This window comes from Salminus brasiliensis, chromosome 2 (assembly GCF_030463535.1).
Source record: "Salminus brasiliensis chromosome 2, fSalBra1.hap2, whole genome shotgun sequence".
Lineage (NCBI taxonomy): Eukaryota > Metazoa > Chordata > Actinopteri > Characiformes > Bryconidae > Salminus > Salminus brasiliensis.
The window spans coordinates 49,478,127-49,503,934 of NC_132879.1; the positions used below are offsets into that span (position 1 = coordinate 49,478,127).

The window sequence follows — 25,808 nt, forward strand, 5'->3', positions numbered from 1 at the left end:
TGGTTAGTGCGCTCGCACTGGCCGTTGGTCTGAGGGTGGTACCCGGAGGAGAGACTCACGCTCACCCCCAGGTGCTCACAGAACGCCACCCATACCCGGGATGTGAACTGTGCCCCTCGGTCTGACACTATGTCCTCCGGGATACCGAAATTCCGGAGGACATGGTCTACCAGGGCTTGGGCCATCTGCATTGCTGTGGGCAACGCAGGGAACGGGATAAACCTAACCCCCCTCGAGAAGCGATCCACCACCATCATCACCACCGTGTGACCCCCCGATTCGGGCAGGTCCGTGACAAAGTCCACCGCCAGGTGAGACCACGGGTGGTCAGGGACAGGCAGAGGCATGAGCTTCCCCGAAGGGAGCGTCTTGGGTGTTTTACACAGGGCGCAGGTGCTACAAGATGCGTCTGCCCGCATCCCTTCCCACCAGTACTTAGCTGAAAGTTAAAGGTAAAGGTAAGGTAAAGGTGCACGTATTTGTCACTGTACAGTGTACAGCGAAATGTGTCCTCCGCATTTAACCCATCTGGTAGTGAACACACACTCACACACACACGTGTTAGGGGCAGTGAGTACAGACACACACCCAGAGCGGTGGGCAGCCAACTCCAGCGCCCGGGGAGCAGAGAGGGTAAAGCACGCTTAAGTGCTTGAAATGAGTCCTCCACAGCTGGTGTCCACGTGATGCGCCGCGGGGCTCCCTTGAGTAACGACGTGATGGGCTCTAAGGGGGGGCGAGATTGAGGCAGTGTATGCGGCAATATGGGGACACACAGGGATCTCCCTGTCTGGCCAGGAAATGTGAGGGTTATGTTTACTAAGCCACGGCAGACCTAGTATCAGTTCATGCTCGAGGCCGGGAGCACCAGCAGTGAGGCCTCCTCCTGGTGAAGGAAACTAGTGGCTAGGTGGACCCCTGTTGTCACATGGGTAATGGGCCGGGGACCCATGGGCTGCCCGTCCAGGGTGGTGATGCGAAGAGGTCTCAGGAGTTCCTCCACCAGGATCTTCAGACATTCCACGATGTTGGTCCTCAGGAAGCTCCCCTCCGCACCACAGTTAATCAGTGCTGCAACACACAGACTGACACTGGTAGGACACTATCACCGGCAACATGATCGACCGTGACACGAGCCCCTGAACAGGCAGACTCACCACCTTAAAATGTTTAAGGTAGTCTGAGAGGGATCCTTCGCTAAGCTCCGTCCAGGTGGCAGTGGCCTAATCCAGAGCTTTCCCCGTGAGCCGGGATACTATAAAGGCGATCTTCGCCTGGTCAATGCCGGTCGGAGAGTTCTTAAAGAAGACCTCCCACTGAAGCAAGAACCCCTCGCAAAGCTCCGGATTGCCACTGTATTTATCAGGCTTGCCAACCGGATACACGCTATGGGGCATGAAGGAGGGACTGGGAGAGCTAGCAGGCTCCAACGAAGTCTTTATCAGATTTGTGAGCCCCTGAACGTCACCCACTAGTTGGGTGACTTGATGCTGCTGGCCCACCTGTTGCTGCGCCAGGTGGCCGACAGTCTCAGACACGCTCTGCAGAGTGTGTTGCTGCTGCCCCAAGAACTGACCTTGGGCACGAACAGTGTGATCCAAGGCTTCCATCCCCGCTGTTCGGAGGGTGTCGGCCGAGAATTCTGTCATGCTGGCTAGGCGAGACGCTGGGCTGACAATCCTTAATATACTCAGCCTTTGTTTATCTCAGTGTGCCACTATAAGCAAACATACATCCACAAAAAAATAACTATAACTTATGGTCTTAAATCTGTACATTATCCGAAAAACAACAAACTATCAGTGAAATTTGTGTGTGCTCATTTTATGATAAGATTTGACTGCACATTGGTGATTTCAACTTTTTCTTCTAGGAGTCAGACTGGTTGGAGGTTCTCGCTGCTCTGGGAGAGTTGTGGTTCTTCACAATGAGACCTGGGTCACAGTGTGTGATGCTGGCTTTGACCAGCAGGATGCAGAGGTTGTGTGTCGAGAGCTGGGCTGTGGGCTTCCTGTGGAGGTGCTGGGAGCAGCTGCTTTTGGCAGAGGGGAGGGTCAGGTGTGGTCAGAGGAGCTTCAGTGTAGAGGCAATGAATCTCAGCTTCACTTCTGTCCAACATCATCTTCACTCAAACACAACTGCTCCAATGACAATGATGTGGGACTAGTGTGTGCTGGTAGGAGCTGCTACTGTTCAAAAAATTGTATTCTGACAATCAGCTTCTGTCAATCAGTTTCTTTGTTTCTGTCTCTGTTGTGTAGATATTGTGAGGTTGGTAGGTGGTGGCACTCGCTGTGCTGGGAGAGTGGAGGTTTTTCATAGAGGACAGTGGGGAACAGTGTGTGATGATCACTGGGATATGAGCGATGCTGCAGTGGTGTGTAGAGAGCTGGGCTGTGGAGAGGCTGTGGATGTACTGAGAGATGCTCACTTCGGACAAGGATCAGGACCAATCTGGATGGATAGTGTGGGCTGTAGTGGATCAGAGTCTACACTGAAGCAATGTAGATCAGCAGGATGGGGTAATCATGACTGTGATCATGATATAGATGTTGGAGTCATCTGTTCAGGTATGGTGCAGTCAGTCATTACATTAAAATAACTTTTTCTTCATAATATCAGGTTTATTTTATTAGAAGATTTTATATGTGCTTTACTGAGCGCTTGTAGATTAGTTTTACAGGAACATGGGAATTCATGCAAAAAAAAATTATGAGAGCATAGAAATTATAGACAGGATGTGACCATGAAAGCTTGTTCTAAATTAATCATCTTATAATATATGATCTTCATTTGTTTACAACCCAGAAACAGTAGACTGGCTAAATTCCCCACAATACAAAAACATCCTCCTTTACTTATCTTTGGAATTTCTACTGAGTTAATGAAAAGCATGTGCGAAGAAAGAAAATGTGTGAAGAGAACTTTCCACTACAACATATTCTGCATGTTTACGTCCTTGTTTTTTTTTTTTAATTTGTGGTTTGTCAGGAATTTCTAACACAGGTGTAAAATATGTAATACTGCTGCTTCTGTGTACAGTCTTAATGTAAGTTCATTATTCACACAGGTCACAAAACGTCCAGACTTACTGAAGGTTTCCATCTGTGCTCTGGGAGAGTAGAAGTACTTCACGGAAAGACTTGGGGAACAGTGTGTGATGCTGACTTTGACCAGCAGGATGCAGAGGTTGTGTGTCGAGAGCTGGGCTGTGGGCCTCCTGTGGAGGTGCTGGGAGCAGCTGCTTTTGGCAGAGGGGAGGGTCAGGTGTGGTCAGAGGAGCTTCAGTGTAGAGGCAACGAGTCTCAGATTTACTTCTGTCCAACATCATCTTCACTCAAACACCACTGCTCCCATGATAATGATGTGGGACTGGTGTGTGCTGGTAAGAGTTTTACGTTTATTACATTGGCTTACTTGTGTGCTACTGATTATGATTGATGCACTATTTTCTGCATTTTGGTTTGCTATAAGGTTTTCTTACTCTATATAAATATTTGTTTCTATTCTCTGTTGATGTCCAGGGAATGTGAGGTTGGTGGATGGTGGCAGTCACTGTGCTGGGAGAGTGGAGGTTCTTCATAGAGGACAGTGGGGAACAGTGTGTGATGATAACTGGGATATGAGTGATGCTGTAGTGGTGTGTAGAGAGCTGGGCTGTGGAGAGGCTGTGGATGCAGTAAGTGAAGCTCAGTTTGAATCAGGATCAGGACCAATCTGGATGGATGATGTGGACTGTAGTGGATCAGAGTCTACACTGAAGAACTGTAGTTCAGCAGGATGGGGAAAACATGACTGTGATCATTCTAAAGATGCTGGAGTCATCTGTTCAGGTAGAATTGGCTTATTTAGGACATATTATTCATTTTGTTTTATTGTATTTCATTTTATTAACATTACCATTTTGAGTTCAGAAACTAATTAATTAATGATATAATCTATACATTTTTATATTTAGACTTGAATGCTTGTCTTTTTTTCAATATAAGCATTTTCTAAAGGTGAAATTGCAGCTCTAAAACTGCTTAAAACATTCTGAATTGATGTGCAGTTTAAGAAAATTAGTTCATATCAACACCATTTTTGTAGGAGTCAGGCTGGTTGGAGGTTCTCGCTGCTCTGGGAGAGTAGAGGTTCTTCACAATGAGACCTGGGTCACAGTGTGTGATGCTGACTTTGACAAGCAGGATGCAGAGGTTGTGTGTCAAGAGCTGGGCTGTGGGCTTCCTGTGGAGGTGCTGGGAGCAGCTGCTTTTGGCAGAGGGGAGGGTAAGGTGTGGTCAGAGGAGCTTCAGTGTAGAGGCAACGAATCTCAGATTCACTTCTGTCCAACATCATCTTCACTCAAACACAACTGCTCCCATGATAATGATGTGGGACTGGTGTGTGCTGGTAAGATGTATCTCTTTTTTATTTTTTTTTCTTCCTAATCCGATACATGCAATATGCATTAAATAGTTCTCTCTGTCCCATGTGTCAATTTTTTTTTACAGGTGGTGTGAGGTTGGTGGATGGTGGCAGTCGCTGTGCTGGGAGAGTGGAGGTTCTCCATAGAGGACAGTGGGGAACAGTGTGTGGTGATGAGTGGGATATGAGTAATGCTGCAGTGGTGTGTAGACAGTTGGGCTGTGGAGAGGCTGTAGATGCCCCACAATATGGCCACTTTGGACCAGGATCAGGACCAATCTGGATGGATGATGTGGACTGTAGTGGATCAAAGTCTACACTGAAGAACTGTAGATCAGCAGGATGGGGTAAACATGACTGTGATCATTCTAAAGATGCTGGAGTCATTTGTTCAGGTAGAATTGGCTTATTTAGGACATATTATTCATTTTGTTTTATTGTATTTCATTTTATTAGCATTACCATTTTGAGTTCAGAAACTAATTAATTAATGATATAATCTATACGTTTTTATATTTAGACTTGAATGCTTGTCTTTTTTTCAATATAAGCATTTTCTAAAGGTGAAATTGCAGCTCTAAAACTGCTTAAAACATTCTGAATTGATGTGCAGTTTAAGAAAATTAGTTCATATCAGCACCATTTTTGTAGGAGTCAGGCTGGTTGGTGGTTCTCGCTGCTCTGGGAGTTTAAAGGTGCTTCATGGAGAGACCTGGGTCACAGTGTGTGATGCTGACTTTGACCAGCAGGATGCAGAGGTTGTGTGTCGAGAGCTGGGATGTGGGCTTCCTGTGGAGGTGCTGGGAGCAGCTGCTTTTGGCAGAGGGGAGGGTCAGATGTGGTCAGAGGAGCTTCAGTGTAGAGGCAATGAATCTCAGATTCACTTCTGTCCAACATCATTTTCACTCAAACACAACTGCTCCCATGATAATGATGTGGGACTGGTGTGTGCTGGTAAGATGTATCTCTTTTTTATTTTTTTTCTTCCTAATCTGATACATGCAATATGCATTAAATAGTTCTCTCTGTCCCATGTGTCAATTTTTTTTACAGGTGGTGTGAGGTTGGTGGATGGTGGCAGTCGCTGTGCTGGGAGAGTGGAGGTTCTCCATAGAGGACAGTGGGGAACAGTGTGTGGTTATAATTGGGATATGAGTGATGCTGCAGTGGTGTGTAGACAGTTGGGCTGTGGAGAGGCTGTAGATGCTCCACAATATGGCCACTTTGGACCAGGATCAGGACCAATCTGGATGGATGATGTGAGCTGTAGTGGATCAGAGTCTACACTGAAGAACTGTAGATCACGAGGATGGGGTAAACATAACTGTGCTCATGTTCATGATGCTGGAGTCATCTGTTCAGGTAAGCTACAGTTAATCCTCACATTCTTGAAACTCAACCCAGCATAATCAGTTCCTTCACATCTGATAGTAGTTTTACTGAGGACTGTGAATGTGACAGTTGGATCAGTGGAAAATCTTAAAAAACATACAAAGTTTTCAAAACAGAAAAAAAGAAAATTAATTTGATACACCCCTCAACATTTTCTTTTAGTGTGCCCAGTGTATTGTTTCTCAGAATCCTTCAACATCTACTCTTTAGTTACATTTGAGGAAAATACTTCAGTCCCTGCAGTCACTATGTCGACTCAAGACCCCAACTTTATTATCCTGTTTTACTAAATAATCACTGTTCTCAAAATAGAAGGCTGAGGAGGTGAACTTTCTGTAAAACTGTGTTCATCATAAAACTGAAATAAAAAGATTGAATGTTGAAAGCCAACTCAAGTGCCTCACTGAAAATGTCTTCATATTTCTGTGTTGAATTAAACTGGTGTTAATTTAAACATTTTAACATTAATAAACATATACAATAAACAATAAAATAGAGGACAACATTCAATTGTTTGGAATCCACTGATAAATATTATTTTCAATGTTGATGCTTTTAACATACACACAGATCACAGAAAGCCCAGACTTACTGAAGGTTTCCATCTGTGCTCTGGGAGAGTGGAAGTACTTCACGGGGAGACTTGGGGAACAGTGTGTGATGCTGACTTTAACCAGCAGGATGCAGAGGTTGTGTGTAGAGAGCTGGACTGTGGGCTTCCTGTGGAGGTGCTGGGAGCAGCTGCTTTTGGCAGAGGGGAGGGTCAGGTGTGGTCAGATGAGTTTCAGTGTAGAGGCAACGAATCTCAGATTTACTTCTGTCCAACATCATCTTCACTCAAACACAACTGCTCCCATGACAGTGATGTGGGACTGGTGTGTTCTGGTAAAGTATTAATATTTAAGTTTGTTTACACGTTTAAAACTTTCAGTAAAATGTGCTACTGTTAATATGATCTAATATGATGTTCACGTCACACTCAGGCTCGTTTGGTGAACGGCTCAGACTCCTGTTCTGGTCGAGTGGAGCTCCAGTACCTCAGTGATTGGGGCACAGTGTGTGATGTAAGCTGGGATATGAGAGCTGCCAGTGTCCTCTGTGGTCAGCTAAAGTGTGGGAGTGCTGTGGCTGTGTTGGGGTCAGACTGGTTTGGGGAGGGGAGTGGCCGGATCTGGGCTGATGAGTTTGATTGTCAGGGAAACGAAACACACCTGTCAAAATGTCCCATTTCATCATGGAGTCGAACTGCATGCTCTCATAAACAGGATGTTGGAGTCGTCTGCAGTGGTGAGATCTGAAACTCTATTAATGTGCACCAGCTTAGAAAATGTATCAGTTTCGGTTTAGGGATGGTTTCCTTTTTCAGGTTCCTCTCTGGCATCTCATGAGGGGCAAGTGCGGTTGTCTGGAGGGATAGAGTGTGAGGGGGAGGTGGAGGTGTACTTCAGGCAGGACTGGAGGAGAGTTCTGCTGGACTCCTGGAGTGAGTCTGAGGGCTCTGTGGTCTGCAGACAGCTGGGCTGTGGCTCTGTGCTCAACATCTCCAGCTCCTCTCCATCCAGTTCTGAACACAGCTACATGTGTGTGACGGGTTTCAACTGTTCTGGGAGTGAAGCTCAACTGGGGAACTGCAGCAGTGCACAAGCAGTCAACTGCAGCTCCAGAGAACAGCTGTACATCACCTGCTCTGGTGAGAATTATAATTAACAGTTTTTTTGTGTGCTTTTTTAAACAATTTTCATTAAGAATATTTTAAATGCACTAAAGTAAAATTTAGTGTGGTGAACTAACTACGTTTTTTAAGTCTTGTTGAAGTGAATGTGTTTGTAACCCAGTTCACAGCTCCATCAGGTTGGTTGGTTCTGGAGGAGACTGTGCAGGAAGACTGGAGGTTCTCCACAGTGGCTCATGGGGGGCAGTGAGTGATGACTTGTGGGATATTAAGGATGCGCAGGTGGTCTGCAGACAGCTGCAGTGTGGCATGGTGCTCAGTGCCCCGGTACCAGCCCGGTTTGGAGCTGGAACTGGACCCATATGGCTAAATGAGGTTGAATGTGAGGGAAATGAGACGTCTCTGTTGAACTGCAGATATCAGCTGTGTGGAGAGGGAGAATGTGGACACAAGGATGATGTAGGAGTCGTGTGCTCAGGTAAATAACAGTCTAATTAATACAGACTTGCTTCCTTTTGCTACTGTCATGCCTGCTCCTGTTGTCATGTCTGCTTTTGTTTGGTTTTGCCATGTTCTCCCAAGCACATGGCTCTGTTTGTGTCTTGTCTGCCCTACTCACGCCTGTCCATTAGTGTTCCACCAGTGTCTCCTTTGTAGCCACGCCCCCTTGTTAGTCCCAGGTGTTCCTCATGAGTCTCTTGATAGTGTCTGTATAAGTACCCCTTTGTTTCAGGCATCCCTTGTCTGGTCTTGTGCATGTATGTGGGGGGGAAGGAAAAAAAAAAATATATAATAATAATAATATATATATAATAATAATAATAATAATAAATAAATAGACAGACTTTTTGTGTTTATTTAGTAAGCTTTGCTTGTTTGGTTTCTGTTTGTTCTGTTTTCTTGTCTGCCATTAAAATATCCTGCGAGTATGTCCACCTCTGTCTGGTGACAAACCATTACAAACACAAAGTACTGACAGATTTTGCAGCATGTTTCAATTAATTATCATTGCACTCTACTTACACTGCTGTTTGTTGTTTTGCTATTATTATTATTTATTATTATTATTATTTTTTATTTTTTTTGTTTTTAAGAAAATGTTTTCTGCATTTGGAAAAGTCTGGATATTTTTTAAATATGTTCATGCATGCTCACTTACTGTACTATAAAGTTTAAGCCAGCGTTAAGTGAGAAATGCTAGGGAAATGTTTATTGAAACATTTGAAAAGTGTTAACTCTGTTCTGAAGTTTAAATTCATTAAAAATGTATGTAACCTTGTTTAAAAAGGAGTATGAACCTTGTTTATTGCTGCTGCTTTTGTGGAGATTTATGTTTTAAATCACAAAAGGCAACAATATCCTATTCCAGCTGCATTCTAAATACGAAACTACCAGAGTGAACACAAGACATTTGCAGTGAAAGTAGGTGTTATCACAGTATGTTAACCTAATGAAAAGTCATCTTTCTCCCACCAGAGTTTGAAGAGATCAGACTCACTGAGGGCTGTGAGGGGAATCTGGAGGTGTTCTACAATGGAACCTGGGGGAATGTGTGTGTAAATGGGATGACTGAAGAAACCGCAAGTTTGATCTGTCGAGAGCTGAACTGTGGAAGAACTGGGAGTGAGAAGGCTACTAAAGCAAGAGTGGAATCAGCTCCTAACTGGCTGGATGATGTGAAATGTAGGAAACATGACTCTACTCTGTTTCACTGTCCATCTTCCCCCTGGGGACAGAACACATGTGATAATACCAACGAGGTGGCTCAGATTACCTGCTCAGGTAGATAGTTCTTCTCTACAAATTAGAGAAGATAATGAGTGTGTGAAGTGTGTAAGTCTGCAAGTCATGTTAATGATATTGCTGCACTGATGGAGTCATTTCTGAAAGGATGAACTTATGAAGGAATCAGTTTCCTAACAGTGCATGAGCTGGGAGTAATTCTTGTTGTCTTTGCAGGTCCTGTCCAGCAACAAACTCATCAGACATGCTCTTCATCTGTCTACCAGAAACAGTGCTCAAGTAAGGAAGATTATTACATCATTCTACTAAAGAGAGTTTATGAGTTATTTCTGCAGATGAACAGTAAAATGAGTGTCAGAGCACAGTTGCCTTAAGCATAGTTTTTTTCTTCTGGGATTATTTAGATGTATGTATGTGTGTATGTAAAAATCTTCTCACGTGTGTGTGTGTAGAGCACCTGCCCCTCAGGCTAAATGGAACAGAGGGAAGGTGTTCAGGAAGGCTGGAAGTGTATCATAATGCTGAGTGGGGGTCTGTCTGTGATGATCTGTGGGACATCAGGGATGCTCAGGTGGTCTGCAGGCAGTTGGGCTGTGGGCCGGCCTTAAGTGCTAATGGCAGTGCTGCCTTTGGTGCTGGTAGAGAAGCTATCTGGCTGAACAGAGTGAAGTGTAGAGGGAATGAGATTCACCTGTGGGACTGTCCTCATTCCCTGAAGAGACACACTGACTGCTCCCACACGCAGGACGCTGGAGTCACCTGTGCAGGTCAGAGGAGTCGGCTGGATCTGAATCTACTCTAAACATTTTAATCCCAGTGTACAAAATCTGCAGGACAAGCTTAATCACTTTTGTTAATGTTGGATAATCTTAGGAAATCATTTCTGATGAGTAAATTTAAGAAGAAACAATTAGATTTTAAAACTATAAATTTACACCACGTGTGTTTTTGTGCTCTATTGTTTATGATCTTTTGTGTTTTGTTTCTGTATCTACAGATATAGCTGTTCCAACTACTGTACCCTCAACCACCACTTCCACAGGTAATCTCTTTGTCTGTCATTTTTCTAAATGTACTGAATAGATTGTTCAGATCTACACAGTTTCAGTTCTGTGTTTTTATTTCCAGCTGTTCCAATAGTGAAGAAAACAAACCCTCCTCCACAAACTCTTCCACCAGATGTTCCCTACATCTATCCAGTGTCTCTCCTGGTGCTGGGAACAGTGCTCTTACTGGCCTTAGTGCTTCTGGTTGTGCTGTTTAACCAGAACAGAGTGTTCAGGAGAGGTAGGGAGATTCAGAGATCATCTACAATCCACTTTCTGTACATTCTCTAAACACCATCAGTCCTTCAGTCTGTCATCAGTCTTCTCTTCTACTGAACTGACTCCATGTTTCTCTCTGTCTATCTCACAGTGCTCTCTAAGAGGAGGCGTAAGACTCTGCCTGAGGACATCTATGAGGAGCTCGACCCCAGATACATCACCAACAGAAATGACTCGACTCAGCGGAGTAAGTGATCTATGGAGTTTCTATAGGAGGTTTATTGTGTTTAATTTAAGTTTAATTACATTTGAGATCACAGAACACCACAATGCACGAGCTCTTACCCAGTGATCAGAACTGTACTTCATTTCCTCAAGTGAATCATGTCTTCAGTTGAGTTTTGTCAGTGTATTAATAATAAGAGAGAATCAGTTAAATGAGTGTTAAGTGTGGATTAGATGAAGTGTGCAGTTAGAGGAGGTCTACATGTAGTGTAGCTGCTGATTCTGCTGATAAGCATCTATTAGTAGCTGCAGCTAAACTGTAGCATTCCTGTACAGCTTCCATTTTTGGACTCACAGAGAAAACCACATAGCTGCAGGTGTGTGTGTGTGAGTGTGTGTGTGTGTGAGGGAGAGACAGGAAGAGGGAAAGGGAGAGAGAGGTGGGGGAGCGCTGTGTGTGTGTGTGTGTGTGTGTGTGTGTGTGTGTGTGTGTGTGTGTGTGTGTGTGTGTGTGTGTGTGTGTGTGTGTGTGTTAGAAATGATTATAACTGCATGTGTGGGGGTTGGGTGGAGAAAGCCTATATTTTATTATGTGTTTGTGTGTGTGTGTGTGTGTCTGAGTGACCAGTATGTGATCATATGTGTGTATCATTAAGTGATATGAGTGATTTAGTGAATGATGAGTCACCAGGTCAATTGGGAGTGGTCAAACGTGAGTGATGGAAAGAGTGAAAGAATGAGAGAGTGACTGATAGAGTTGAGTGAGTGAGTGAATCAGTGAAGGATGAATGAGTGACCAAATGTGAGTGTGAGTGACTGAGTCATTTAGTGAATGAGTGAGTGACCAGGTCACTGCATAAATGAAAGAGGGACCAAGTCAGCTACTGAATGAGGGTCTTGGTGAATGCCTGACCCAGTGACTGGACAAGTGAATAAAAGTCAGTGATCAAGTTCTTTTTTTAGTGAGTGATCAAGTGACAAAAATCACCAAGTCATTGGGCAAGCTAGTGACCACATGACCAAGTGACCAAAAGTGAGTGACTGCATGACCAAGTGACTGAAAGTGAGTGACCGAAAGAGTAAGTAACCAAAGGGCCAAGTAATCAAGTGACTGGGCTGGTTAGTGATCCAAGTGACTCAAAATAATTGACCAACTGACCAATTAAGTGAGTGACCGAGAGGATTCAAGTGCTAGACCACATGATGTGATGGACTGGCCAAATGATAAAAAGTCAGGTGACCAAGTAACAGGTGACCAAGTTACCATGTAAATGACCTAGTGACCAGGTAAGTGATTAATTGAGTGACCAAGTGACCAAAGGTCAGTGAATGAGTGACCAAGTAAACAAGCGATCGGGTAAATGAGTGAATAAGTGACCAAATAACTAAATAACTAAAAGTGAGTGATCAGCTGACCATTCGGCAAGTGAGTGACCACATGGACAAATGTGTAACCAAGTGATATAGATTGGGCAGGTTAGTGATCCAAATAACCCAAAATGATTGACCAACTGACAAATGAAGTGAGTGACCGAGAGGATTCAAGTGCTTGACCACTTGATGTGATTGACTGGCCAAATAATAAAAAGGTCACAAGTGACCATGTAAATGATCAACTGACCATTGGGAAAGTGAATGACCACATGGACAAGTGTGTAACCAAGTGATATAGATTGGGTGATTGAAAAGTGTCAGATGAGTGACCAAGTACACCACAATAAGTGACCAAGTGACCAACTGAATGGATGAGTAACCAAGTGACCAAAAATGGGTAAAAACATACTGTGACCAAGAGAGTGACCAAATGATTGGGTAAGTGAGTGAATGAGTGACCAAGAGACCAAAAGTTAGTGTCTAAGTGACTGTTCAGTCAACTGACCAAATGTTGTTGACTGGTTTACTGACGGATCACATGCATGGAAAAGTGACCGTTAGTGACAGTGTTAGAGTGACCATTTGACCAAAAGTGAGTGGCCAAATGACTGTTTGACCAAAGGTTAGTTACTGAGTGACTGAATGACCAAGTGCATTACCAAGTGACTCAAAAATAACTAAGTGAACAACTGACCAGAAAAAATGTGTGTGATCAAATGAGTAAGTGACAGAGGAAGTGACCAAGTGAGTGAATGAGTGACCCAATAAGTGGTTGAGTGAGTGTCCTTGTAAGTCAGTGAGAGAGTGAGCACCCAAGTTACAAATGAGTGAGGTAGTAACTGAACTAGTGAGTGAGGAGTCACCAATCAAGGGGTCAGTTAAAATAGGGACTAAGTGATCAATGATAAGTGACAATGTAACCAAGCTTCTGCATTCTGAACGCGCTTCATGACTGCTCTGATCTCCTCTAACAGGAAGTATCTTCTCTGAGGGATATGAGGATGTGGATGAGGAGATTCTCTCCGGTAAGAGGATTTTTATTATTACTGTTATTGATCATTATTGATCATTTTACCAATATTAGCATTTAGAAACTCAGAGAATTCATTATAAATACATGTTTGTTAAGTCATGATTCCACCCAGAGAGTTTAGACACATCCAGTATTTACAACACAGCTCATACACTCAGTCTCTTTAGTCTCGATCCAGGTGCTGCTTTAAGTGATGTTGTCGTAGTGTTTGTAGTTCTTTACTGTTTCAGAGTGAAATTGTCTTTAGTAGGGAGTCGAGTTTCTTTCTCTGTTTAAAGAATCAATTCATATCAGAAGATTCAGAAATGATTCGCTGCATAATATTAATGGAGTCACTGACTGTAGCTCACAAAAGAGTCTACTGAAGTCAGGCAGAGCTGGAGTGTGTGTGTATGTATGTGTGTGTGTGTGTGTGTGAATCTGCTCACACTGATCTCCGCAGCAAGAGGCTTGTGGGAGCTTCTGCATTCTGAATGGGTTTCATGACTGTTCTGATCTCTTCTAACAGGAAGTCTCCTCTCTGAGGAACAGCATTCAGGGTATGAGGATGTGGATGAGGAACTTCTCTCAGGTAAGAGGATCAGAGCATGTGTGTCAAACTTAATTACACTCACCAGTTTTACAATCAGCATTTAGAAATATTTAAAATGAAGTAAATTTAATATCTGAATCATGACTCATACATTCAGTCCCTTTAATCTCTATTCAGGGCTGTTTCACAACTACGCAAATCACCACTGAACCAACATCACACACCAGGGGCAGTGGTGGCTCAGCGGTTAGAGCTCCGGGCTGTCGATAACAGGGTTGTGGGTTCGATTCCCAGGCTCGGCAAGCTGCCACTGTTGGGCCCTTGAGCAAGGCCCTTTACCCTCTCTGCTCCCCGGGCGCTGGAGTTGGCTGCCCACCGCTCTGGGTGTGTGTGTGTACTCACTGCCCCTAACACATGTGTGTGTGTGAGTGTGTGTTCACTACCAGATGGGTTAAATGCGGAGGACACATTTCGCTGTACACTGTACAGTGACAAATACGTGCACCTTTACCTTTATCATTACACTAATGAACATCCTACTGACAGCTGTTCTCCTAAACCATCGTAACTCAGACAGACCACAGTAGTTGAACCACCTTAGTTTGAACTACAGTGATGTCTACAGAATGTCTATGAACAGCAGTCTGATGCAGATGCACTAGAACTTACTGTATCATGAGTGGAAATAAAGTCTTGTCTTAAGCTACAGGAACAAAGACCCTTTATGTGGAAACCCACTACATCGTATTAATAATGTGAAAGAAGGAGTTTCTGACTCATTGAATCTCATGAAATCTCCTGTTTTAGGATGTCCACCCACAGTAACCACAGTCAGTATGTAGAGTTCATATTTTCAGATATGGGGCAGCATGTTTAAAGTTTTTAATCACAGACTTTATTACATTTTAAGTTATATTTGATAAATGAACATAGTAAACTAATAGTAAACAGGAGCCAACATTCAGAAATCCATGACACATTCCCCTGGAGCCTCAGAGCTGTCATTCCATCTGCTCAACACTCTGAAACTGGCTGTGAAAGTTTTTGTTATGACTGAGGTTTTGGGGAACACATGCTCGACAAAGTACATGAGGTTCTCCTTCTTGTACCAACTTAGTTAGACAAGTAAGTCTTTGGGAAATGAACCCCAGGTTGGGTTTATGGGATGTTCTGATTTTTAGCTCTGTGCTACTTCAGAGTGAAGCTGTCTTTAATAGTGAGTCTAGTTTGTTTGTAAGATTGGATTCATCTCTAGATCAGAAGTGTCTGATAGAAATGATTTCCTGTTTAATCTTAATGGAGTCAGACTGGAGCTCCCAAATCACTCTACTGAAAGTTCAGGTTCTAAAGGTCTGACTGTTACATTAGTCTCTCTGAATGAGTGTTATTTTAGTTAAAAGTAATGAACTTACTTTTGTTTTTCCAGAAAAGTCTCAGACTGGAATAAAGACAGAATATTATGATGACGTCATCACCAGTGGTCTGATAAGTGAGTTCCTTTATTAATGAATCTCCTGATTTGATTTTACATTAAACTACAGTGTAAAAATCTGATGCCCTGGTTATAAAGACAGTCTGCTTTTATTTGATATAGGTGATGCAGAAAAAGAGGACCTAGGAGAGAACTATGATGATGTCATCACTGCTGGACAGATCCTTGATAGTGAAGCAGGTGTGATTAAAACTATAAAGTCATAATAAATGTCTCAAAGGAAGCCCCTGACAGCTTCACCCTCTCTATCTCTGTGATTTGGTTTAGAGGAAGCAGCTGATATTTATGATGATGTCATCAGTGGTGATCAGAGGTCAGCTGATGTAACAGGTATGACTGTAATGTAACAGTACTGTAATCTCCAGCATGAACACGGTCACTGATGATACTGATGCTGATTTAATGAGCTTTCTCTCTACATTCTGACAGAAGACGTGTCAGATAACTATGATGATGCTGTTCCCACTGAACCAAACTCCACCATTAAGACCAGTAAGATTTTATTCATGTAGAGAAACCATTACAAACTTCTACAATCTGAATCTTTCTTATTCTTATAACTGATCTTCTCATGTTGCTGCAGTGGACACACCAGAGGACTATGATGATGTCATCACTGCTGAACAGGATGTAGGAGGGGTTAAAGGTGAGAGGCTGATCTTGTGTTCGGTTCAGATGTACATGAGTGTGTAGAGTGGAGTGAGGGAGTTAAATGAAGTGAACAGGAAGTCTGAAAAAACATGTTTCCATTATTTCTGACTTATGATAGAAATGCCAGTGTCTTCATTATTGTGATGTGAGGCAGAGTTCTGCTCTTTTTACAAGTGCAGCCATATTTAGTTGTGCAGTCTAAGAGCAGTTTGTGGAAGCGTCTACATCGCTAAACAGAACCTACAGAGTGCTTCATTTTATACTGTTGAATATTGTTCTAGTTTAAAAAAGATTAGAGAGAATAAAATGTATTTATTTTACAGATTCTGATGAAGTGGTGGAGGAGGAGCCTCAGACAGAGATGAATCATGTGACTGAGAGACCACACCCACTGTCTTTCTTCAGGAAATTACATTCCAACCTCTTCAGACACAACAAATGATTAGAGATCCCAATTCCTCCTTTATTAGCAGTGTTTAGCTTCACACATCTCTAACTGGATTAGGGCCAAACACAGAATGTGTTTAAATAGTGATGAAGCTTTTTTACATTTTTATCTTTATTAAAACATTTTCTATTAGTTGTTTAGTTAGTTGAAGTCTTAGCTGAGAGATTTTATAAGAAAATCCATTTGCTGACAAAATGTTTAATTACAGTTCAAGGATAAGACTATCTTGTCATAGTTCTTTATTTAAGAAGGTAAAGTAACAAATGATGGACAGATGAGAGAATGGCCATTTTTATGAGCCGCTGGTGTTAGAGACAGGTGTAGTATTCAAACAGAAATTAATCCACCAATAAATATAATTAAGAACTTCAATTACACTATAAGAAAAGAGTTTCTGTCTTTCTCTCACTGGCATTTTGCAGTCCAATAATGTTACTGATTATTCCTTTGTAAGATTGTATTTACAGTCTTAATCACAACCGAGTTAAATTCTGTATGTGGAGTTTGAAAGTGTTTTGCTCTGTGCAGAACAAACTAAAGAAAACAAAACTATTTTTTCCATTTCTTTTCATGTGAATCATTTTATAGAGAATTCTCATTTATTTCTAATCTTTAAATAAATACAGCAAATATAGTTTGAGATCATGTTTGTGTTTATAAGCACGTCTACAATACATTTGATCAACTTTATTCAGCATGGGTGCTTTCATAAAATTCACTCATTCCAGTTAAAATGACCAAGACTGTATACAGTCAGTTCCATCCCATAACATTCTTGCTTGGCTTTCTCTGGTCACATAATGGTGGTCTGTCCACACACTCATTTTCAAAAAACTGAAGTCAGCACCATGGAGAGCAGTTTTGAGATTCTGGACAGCAGCACCCAGGCAGAAAGACCAATAGTCAAGTGTGGGATCAGTTATAGAGAAAACGTGCAATTATTGCTTTCTTAGGACTGGGTGTAGTCTGATCAGGCTCTGGTGTGCTGCCCACTTGTGTTAAGCAGTAAAGAGCACAGGAATTTACAGTAAAAAAACTGAACAGAATCCAGAATCTGATCTCAGAAATGTACCACTCAATAAAGTACCTGTTCTGCACATGTCTAGCTGAAAGTATTACATTTGACCGTAAATAACAGCAAACACCTGCACACAACTACACTGAGCACATGGTTAATAAAGAGAGGTCCTTTATTTCAGACAGATGTAGTCAGAGGTTTATAATACATTCAGCCATGAAAGTAAATACTGAGCTTGAAATGACCTGTGAACAGTTCTCTTACTGGAGATCTTTAATAGAAACCCTTGAACCTGGTTTCTACAACCTCATCTCTTGTCTAGGATGCTGCACCATCAATAACATGACAGATGAATAAAGGAAAATCATGAATATACATGTTAAAACCACTTTATTAAAACTACACAATACATTAATAAAACTACTGTGCTGTGTTCACATCATACTGGGAGAATCAAAGACCAGGAAGACACATGGAGTGAAAATAGGTTCATCACTCTTACCTGTTTGAAACCCCAGACAGCACAACCCAACAACCTCCCATAAAACCAAGTGGTGGGATGCTGTCAGTTCACCAAACATCAGCACCTCCAACACAAGAAACCCAATCTGCTGTAAAACCAAGTAGAGAGCAGCTAATAGCAGCTAATTACCCAAACTAACCCCCAACACAGATGGAGCAAATCTCTCAAAATTACAACCTACAAGTATCACATAAAACAGATCACCCTCCTTCCACAAGTGCTCTAAACTCCAGTAAAACAAAGTTACCAAACATGAAACACAAAGATAAAACACACCAGCTAAAGTTCCCCCAATATGAGCTAATAAACCCCAGCAGCACTTTCCACACCATGCAACACACACCATGCAACACACACCATGCAACACACACCATGCAACACACACCATGCAACACACACCATGCAACACACACCATGCAACACACACACAACACTTCTCCTTCCTTCAGCCGCCTATACTCCTGCTTTTAAAAGTTAAGCTCCTCCCCAATTACTCCTGCCAGGACTCTGATTGGTCAGTGGTCCTCATCTGGTTACTGTGGTTAAGCAGGTTCACCTGTGGAGGGAGAGGCAGAGAAATAGAGAGACAGACACAGAGATGCAGAACTACATTGGTTCATATGTAGAAGAACTTCATCACTGTACTAAAAGGTAGCAGAGAAAGTATTTATTGACTAGTTTTACATCCTTGATGGAAAATCGCGGCACTTAATCACGGAGCTCATCGATTAGCTCATCGATTAACTCATCGCTGGACTCTGATTGGTCAGTGGTCCTCATCTGGTTAATGGGACTAAGCAGGTTCACCTGTGGGGTTCACTGTTGAGCTTTCTGAAGGTGTCGTGGGCTTCAACACGAAGCATAATAAACCCCACTGCATTAAGATTCCTGGTTTTCCAGGTTTGATCTCTCAGCTTCTTTTTAGCTCTATTTGCTCTCTTCTTTCAGGCTGAGGAGCTGCAGTAAACCACGCCCCCTTCTGGCTGAAAACAGACCCAGTCTCATTGCTGCCGCCAAGCTGGAAACAACAGTGTCTCCATGCCTAAAAGCTGCTGAGTGGGATTTTACTCCTCCAACAATTAAACCCTAGATTAGGATTTTCTTCACTTCCACAAAGAGTAAAAGACAGTAAGAGGAGAGAGCTGTGGCTTCATCCGCAGAGAGGATGAAAATGGTGACCTGTGGGAGCCGGTCAGTCAATACGTGTAACATCTGTGGTAAACACTTCATTACAGGTCAGTTAATGATGCTAAAGTCAGCAGCTCTAATGTTAAAAGTCTTCCGGAAAGTATGTTGTGTGCTGTGATTAAAATTTTGTCATAAAAGAGAAAAAGCTTAAAAAGGAAAAATGACAAACACTGATTTTGTATTAAATAAAGTGGTAGAATGAAGTTCAAGTGTAGTTTGTCTCTTGCTTTTGTTTCCAAGTTCTGATACTTAAAAAAAAATCCCACTCCTGGAAGAGAACTACTGAGTGATGATCACAGCATCTACACAAAGCTTGTAGTGGAGTCACTGAATAAATTCATTCTGGTTCTGAAGTCTTTTCTATTACTGAGTTTAGACTTAATTAGGACTCTTTATTGTTGATAGATTTGAGAGCTGATCGGCCGGCATGTTGTCAGACTGCAGGGTTACAGCAGACTGATGGTGTGAAGGTTGTGTTTGAGACAGAATCTGCTGTCGTACAGTAATGAGCAAAGCTGTAGAAACTGTCTGACATCATTTCCTACCCTCACTAATTCTGTTTCCTATAATAGAGCTCTATATAGTGATGCAGATTTCTGAATGTGAGGAATAGTGATTAGTGCTCATTGTTTACTGAACAGGAGCAGAAACCATCATCCCAGATAAAGAGATTTCTCTCTGAATCTGCTTCTTCCTGATCAGAGTCGTGGTGGACCTGGAAACACTGAGAAGTCAGGAATAGCCCCTGAAACAGGGTGTCCCTCTATTACAGGGTACCACAGACACCCTTTCATTCAAACACTTTATTTTAGCACATACCCCCGAAGTTCACATATACGACCATTCGATCCATTTTATTGTGTTAATTGTGAATGTTGAAACACTGCTTATTACAAAGAGACTGAGAACAAAGAGAGAATCTGACTGATGTTTTGATGTTTGAACAAAATAGTCAAATCAAATAAATCAATTAATCACTGTGGTCTAAGATTTTTTATCTTGCATCACTAAAACTAATCAGCTGTTGGTCTGATCATCTGTAAACTAGAACCATATGTACATACTGGGACTCTAATGAGGTGTGCAAATTTTTGTTTAGATTGGCCTTATTGGGGGCCTTAATTCTTAAATCAGTTAAATTTCTATTACAATGAAATTATAAAGTCTACAGATAAACAAATGGTACCATTAGATTCAGTTCTCTGACCTGAATAACTTTGCAATTACATGTTCTGTCAGAAATGTAACTCCCTATCTGGAATTTTGACTTATTTATTTAAAGACTACAGCTTATTGTACAAAGGTCAAAAGGTCAAGCTGAACAAAACTTAGCGAACGTCTTGGAGAAAGGTTTCTGATCAATAATCATATCTTATGGACACATTTTGACAAATTCAGACTCACTTTCACTTGTCTCCTGTATTCCAAAGAGACCCTCTGTGGGTATATTGGGCCTTATTATGGGATGTAGAACGAAGGGTTAAACTTTGCGATCCAAACAAATGAGACTATGTCAGAAAGTAAACTATCATGTATTTTTGACAATCTTTACAATGTTCTAAACTCAACAGATCAGTACATACACTGTATGTGACAGAAGTATTGGGACACATGTTATTCATTGTCTTTTCCAAAATCAAAGATATTAAAAAATTGTTTATCCTGCTTTTGTGTTCACAAACAAACATTTGGACATATAGTGTACGACATTAAGCATAGATTATGTTTAAATATCACTGCTCAGCAAATTATGGCAAATGAAGGCCTTTTTAATAAACTCTGATGTAATTGTATTCATCCTCCTCTCTCTGTAAATAAGGTCGACCCAAACTGTATAAGGCCTCATTTTGCTGACTTTTACATCTAAAACTGTGCAACATTTTACCCTGTTCACACACAGAATACCTTTTAATTACTAGTTTATTTTATTTTGGTTAAACTTGTATTTCTGTTTATTTGTTATTTTAACTCGCTCTGCCTGTGTGTGTGTGTGTGTGTGTGTGTGTGTGTGTGTGTGTGTGTGTGTGTGTGTGTGAGACAGAGAGTGTGTGTTGGGAGGGGCTTTATCAGTGTATGGATCAGCTCTCTGCAGGTGCAGCATTAAAGGAGTGTTTCCTCTCTCTGAAGTCAGTCTCCTGTATGTTGGTGGGTTTCCTACCACACTGCTGCCAGCGTCTCTCCTCACACACACACACACACACACACACTCCTCTAGAGAGGGAGGTGGAGTTGTGTTGATCAGCGCTGACGCTCTTTTGATAAATATGGAGAAAGAAAAAATACCTCCTCTGATTTGTCACTGAAAATGTTTGATGGTTTCCTCTCCTCTTTCTAATAAGGTCATAGTGAGTGTGATTGGCGGCTGTGGGGTCTCTCTCTCTCTCTCTCTCTCTCTCTCTCTTTCTCTCTCTCTCTCAGTGTCTTTAGTCTCTCTGGGGGAGTGGAGGTGAAGCTTGTTCTGCTGCTGAGTTGAACGGAGTGTGTGCAGGTCAGAGGGAAATGGACAGCTGTGTGCTCCTCATTCTTCTGTCCTCCATGATCACACTCTCCACAGCTGGTAAGTGACTTTCACTGTCTCACTGAAACTCAAATATCTGAAGCTTCAATATGTTCTAGTTCTTAGTTGTTTGTTTGTTGAATTTTATTTATAATTCACATGTTTTTTGTTATATTATATGATCATGTTTTTATTATTTCTTAGTCATTAAAATATTAAACATTATTAATATGTTTTATTGTATCCTATTTTAACCTCTCTCTCTCTCTCTTCCTCTCACTCTCTGTATTTCTCTGTTGTACAGGCAGTGTGAGGTTGGTGGATGGGGGCAATCGCTGTGCTGGGAGAGTGGAGGTTTATCGTAATGGAACATGGGGAACAGTGTGTGGTAGTTGGTGGGATATGAAAGATGTTGCAGTGGTGTGTAGAGAGCTGGGCTGTGGAGAGGGTCAAGCTTCTTCTGAGTTTGGTCCTGGATCAGGACCAATATTGTTGGGATATGTGGATTGTCTTGGATCCGAATCTTCACTAAATAACTGTGATTTTTATCCAAATTATGCTCGATACTGCCCTTCTCATGATCTAGATATTGGGGTCACCTGTTCAGGTACGCTGCCCTGACTGCTGAAAACAAGCATATCACAGCGTTTCACAGTAATAGACAAAAACTTCCAATAATCAGTAACAATTAATATTTATTGCACTTCAGCTGAACCCTTAAATTTGAAGTATGTTTGTGTGTGTTTGTGTGTGTGTGTGTGTGTGTGTGTGTTTCCAACACAACAGTTTTCTATTCAGACTTCCGTAAGGTTCAAATTCAGATGTATATCTCCTTTAAAATGTAAATGATTAAATAAAAAAAAAGCTGTTTCTTTATACACAGAGTATAACCCCAGACTTGCTGATGGTCCTCATGAGTGCTCTGGCAGACTCGAGGTCATTCTTAACAATAAATGGGCCACAGTGTGTGATGCTGACCAGCAGGATGCAGAGGTTGTGTGTCGAGAGCTCGGCTGTGGGTTTCCTGTGGAGGTGCTGGGAGCAGCTGCTTTTGGCCAAGGGGAGGGTCAGGTGTGGTCAGAGGAGCTTCAGTGTAGAGGCAACGAATCTCAGATTCACTTCTGCCTACAGCCATCTTCACTCAAACACAACTGCTCCCATGAGAATGATACAGGGATAATCTGTTCAGGTTGAGTATTAATCTTTAAACTTTTTAAAGAGGCTGCAGGCCCGTTAATATGACTATTATTATTTACTATATTTCCGTTGTTGTCACCATGCTCTTTTTTTAAGATTTCGTTTGTATATTCAGGTCACACTCAGGCTCAGTTGATGAACGGCTCAGACTCCTGTTCTGGTCGAGTGGAGCTCCAGTACCTCAGTGATTGGGGCACAGTGTGTGATATAAGCTGGGATATGAGAGCTGCCAGTGTCCTCTGTGGTCAGCTGAAGTGTGGGAGTGCTGTGGCTGTGTTGGGGTCAGACTGGTTTGGGGAGGGGAGTGGCCGGATCTGGGCTGATGTGTTTGATTGTCAGGGGAACGAAACACACCTGTCAAAATGTCCCATTTCATCATGGAGTCGAACTGCATGCTCTCATAAACAGGATGTTGGAGTCATCTGCAATGGTGAGATCTGAAATGGTTCACTGTGTCTTGGAGTAAAACTCTGTGTTAATGAAAAATGTTCTACTGTGAGACAATGATCACCTCAAACAAGCAGAAAAACTTTAAGATAAGTGATGATTTTCCTCTTCAGGTTCCTCTCTGGCGTTTCATGAGGGGCGAGTTCGGTTGTCTGGAGGGATGGAGTGTGAGGGGGAGGTGGAGGTATACTTCAGGCAGGACTGGAGGAGAGTTCTGCTGGACTCCTGGAGTGAGTCTGAGGCCTCTGTGGTCTGCAGACAGCTGGGCTGTGGCTCTGTACTCAACATCTTCAGCTCCTCTCCATCAAGTTCTGAACACAGCTACATGTGTGTGACGGGTTTCAAATGTTCTGGGAGTGAAGCTCATCTGCGGAACTGCAGCAGTGCACAAGCAGTCAACTGCAGCTCCAGAGAACAGCTGAACATCTCCTGCTCTGGTGAGAGTTACAACATCTAATTAATACAAAAGTGGTGAAAAAAATCATGTCTAATCTGATATAAAAGGAAACATCACTATCAGTGTAAGTTCCTGCGTTTTATTAATTTTATAGGGAATCTATCTCTGTGTATGTGTATTTGTGTGTGTGTGTGTGTGTGTGTGTGTGTGTGTGTGTGTGTGTGTAGGTAAGTTTAACCAAGTCCACAGCTCCATCAGGTTGGTTGGTTCTGGAGGAGACTGTGCAGGAAGGCTGGAAGTTTTCCACAGCGGCTCATGGGGGACAGTGAGTGATGAATTGTGGGATATTAAGGACGCGCAGGTGGTCTGCAGACAGCTACAGTGTGGAGTGGCCCTCAGTGCTCTGGTACCAGCCCGGTTTGGAGCTGGAGCTGGACCCATATGGCTGAATGAGGTGGAGTGTGAGGGGAACGAGACGTCTCTGTGGAACTGCAGATATCAGCTGTGTGGAGAGGGTGAATGTGGACACAAGGAGGATGTAGGAGTCGTGTGCTCAGGTAAAGTGATATAGAAAAAGTTGTACAGGCAGTATTTATACAAGAAAGGAAAATGAATTATTAAATCATATGTAATGGGTTCCAGCCATTGGAACATAAATTAACAATCAGACTTTAGACTCAGTGTACGTCTTTCTCCCACCAGAGTTTAAGGAAATCAGGCTCACTGAGGGCTGTGAGGGGAATCTGGAGGTGTTCTACAATGGAACCTGGGGGAACGTGTGTGTAAATGGGATGGATGAAGAAACAGTAAGTTTAATCTGTCAGGAGCTGAACTGTGGAAGAACTGGCAGTGAGTCCTCGACCAAAGCAAGAGTGGAATCAGCTCCTAACTGGCTGGATGATGTGAAATGTAGGAAACATGACTCCACTCTGTTTCACTGTCCATCTTCCCCCTGGGGACAGAACACATGTGATAGTACCAATGAGGTGGCTCAGATTACCTGCTCAGGTAGGACATTTGCAGTGGTTTAGTATTGAGTTGATTTGAGGAGAGTGTTTAGACTTTTTTCTATTTCGTAACAGTGTGTATCCTGATGTGTGAAATAAAACAGACTGAAATATCTATTGAGCTTTCTGAGCTTAGTTACCCAAATGAGCGCATCTTACCCTACTGTGTAATCAATGAGCAGATCAAAGGAAATGCTCAAATTTTTGTCTTTACAATGTGGGCTTCAATATGCCCAATATAAATTTCTGTCATTCATTTGATGATTTTAAATCGAAGCCTAATGTCTGTAAGTATATATGGACATTTGGATTTGCACTGTAATAAAGGGACACAACATGAGTTGAGTGAAATGGATTTTCAGAGACTTTTCTCTTGGGTCTTCTGTTTACATTATAAATTGATTTTATTAAGAAAAGGAGAACTGGTTCTATATGTTAAATAATTTAATGACATAATAAACCAGGTTCTTTAAAATTATCCTGTTAGAGCACCTATAGGTCAGTTGTGGCAATTACAATAACGTATTTGGAGGATTTCCCCCTATATAATGCAGAATACAGGTTCATGTGTAAAATTATTAATTAATTGCCTTTACATTATCAAAGAAAAGGAAAAGCCTGGTGTTTTAAGAAGCCATCTGAAATGCTCTTCATCTCCCCATCAGCATCAGCGGCAGTGCTCAAGTAAGTACACTGATATAATCAATAACAGAGTGAGTACATTAAAGTGACCTTTAATGTAGCTGTATTGCTGAGTTCATGTTTTTACTGATTCATATGTGTCCTCATGTGTGATGTGTGTAAAGGGCACCTTCCTCTGAGGCTGAGGGGAGGAAAGGGAAGCTGTTCTGGGAGGCTAGAGGTGTATCATAATGCTGAGTGGGGGACCATCTGTGATGATCTGTGGGACATCAGGGATGCTCAGGTGGTCTGCAGGCAGCTGGGTTGTGGGCCGGCGCTGAGTGCTAATGGGAGTGCTGCCTTTGGTACTGGTAGACAAGCTATCTGGCTGAACAGAGTGAAGTGTAGAGGGAATGAGATTCACCTGTGGGACTGTCCTCATTCCCTGAAGAGACAAACTGACTGCTCCCACACGCAGGACGCTGGAGTCACCTGTGCAGGTCAGAGGAGACAAATGAATTTTGAACTTACTGAATCATTTACATTTACGGCATTAAGCAGACCAATCAAATCTATAATCCAATCCAATCAAATTTAGAATCCATTTTTATTCCATTTACATTTATTATTTTATTCCAGTTTAGTCATAATCTACTGGACAATTTTAATTAATAATTTT

General features: G+C 42.2%; 1 protein-coding gene across 1 annotated transcript in view; it reads left to right on the forward strand.

Annotated features, from left to right (window-relative positions):
* The window catches only part of LOC140549718 (uncharacterized), a gene marked incomplete at its 3' end in the record, with an annotated part of 75,149 nt that overhangs the window by 23,123 nt on the left and 26,218 nt on the right, over positions 1-25,808 (forward strand). The window contains 21 exon segments of the mRNA XM_072673464.1: positions 1,874-2,176; positions 3,071-3,391; positions 3,525-3,833; positions 4,090-4,399; positions 4,459-4,802; positions 5,059-5,361; positions 5,461-5,769; positions 6,370-6,684; positions 6,772-7,086; positions 7,166-7,489; positions 7,635-7,949; positions 8,957-8,974; positions 9,697-9,981; positions 21,765-22,067; positions 22,344-22,649; positions 22,773-23,144; positions 23,218-23,541; positions 23,729-24,058; positions 24,204-24,531; positions 25,143-25,192; positions 25,315-25,629. Of these exon segments, the coding sequence (XP_072529565.1) occupies positions 1,874-2,176; positions 3,071-3,391; positions 3,525-3,833; positions 4,090-4,399; positions 4,459-4,802; positions 5,059-5,361; positions 5,461-5,769; positions 6,370-6,684; positions 6,772-7,086; positions 7,166-7,489; positions 7,635-7,949; positions 8,957-8,974; positions 9,697-9,981; positions 21,765-22,067; positions 22,344-22,649; positions 22,773-23,144; positions 23,218-23,541; positions 23,729-24,058; positions 24,204-24,531; positions 25,143-25,192; positions 25,315-25,629 (6,099 nt within the window).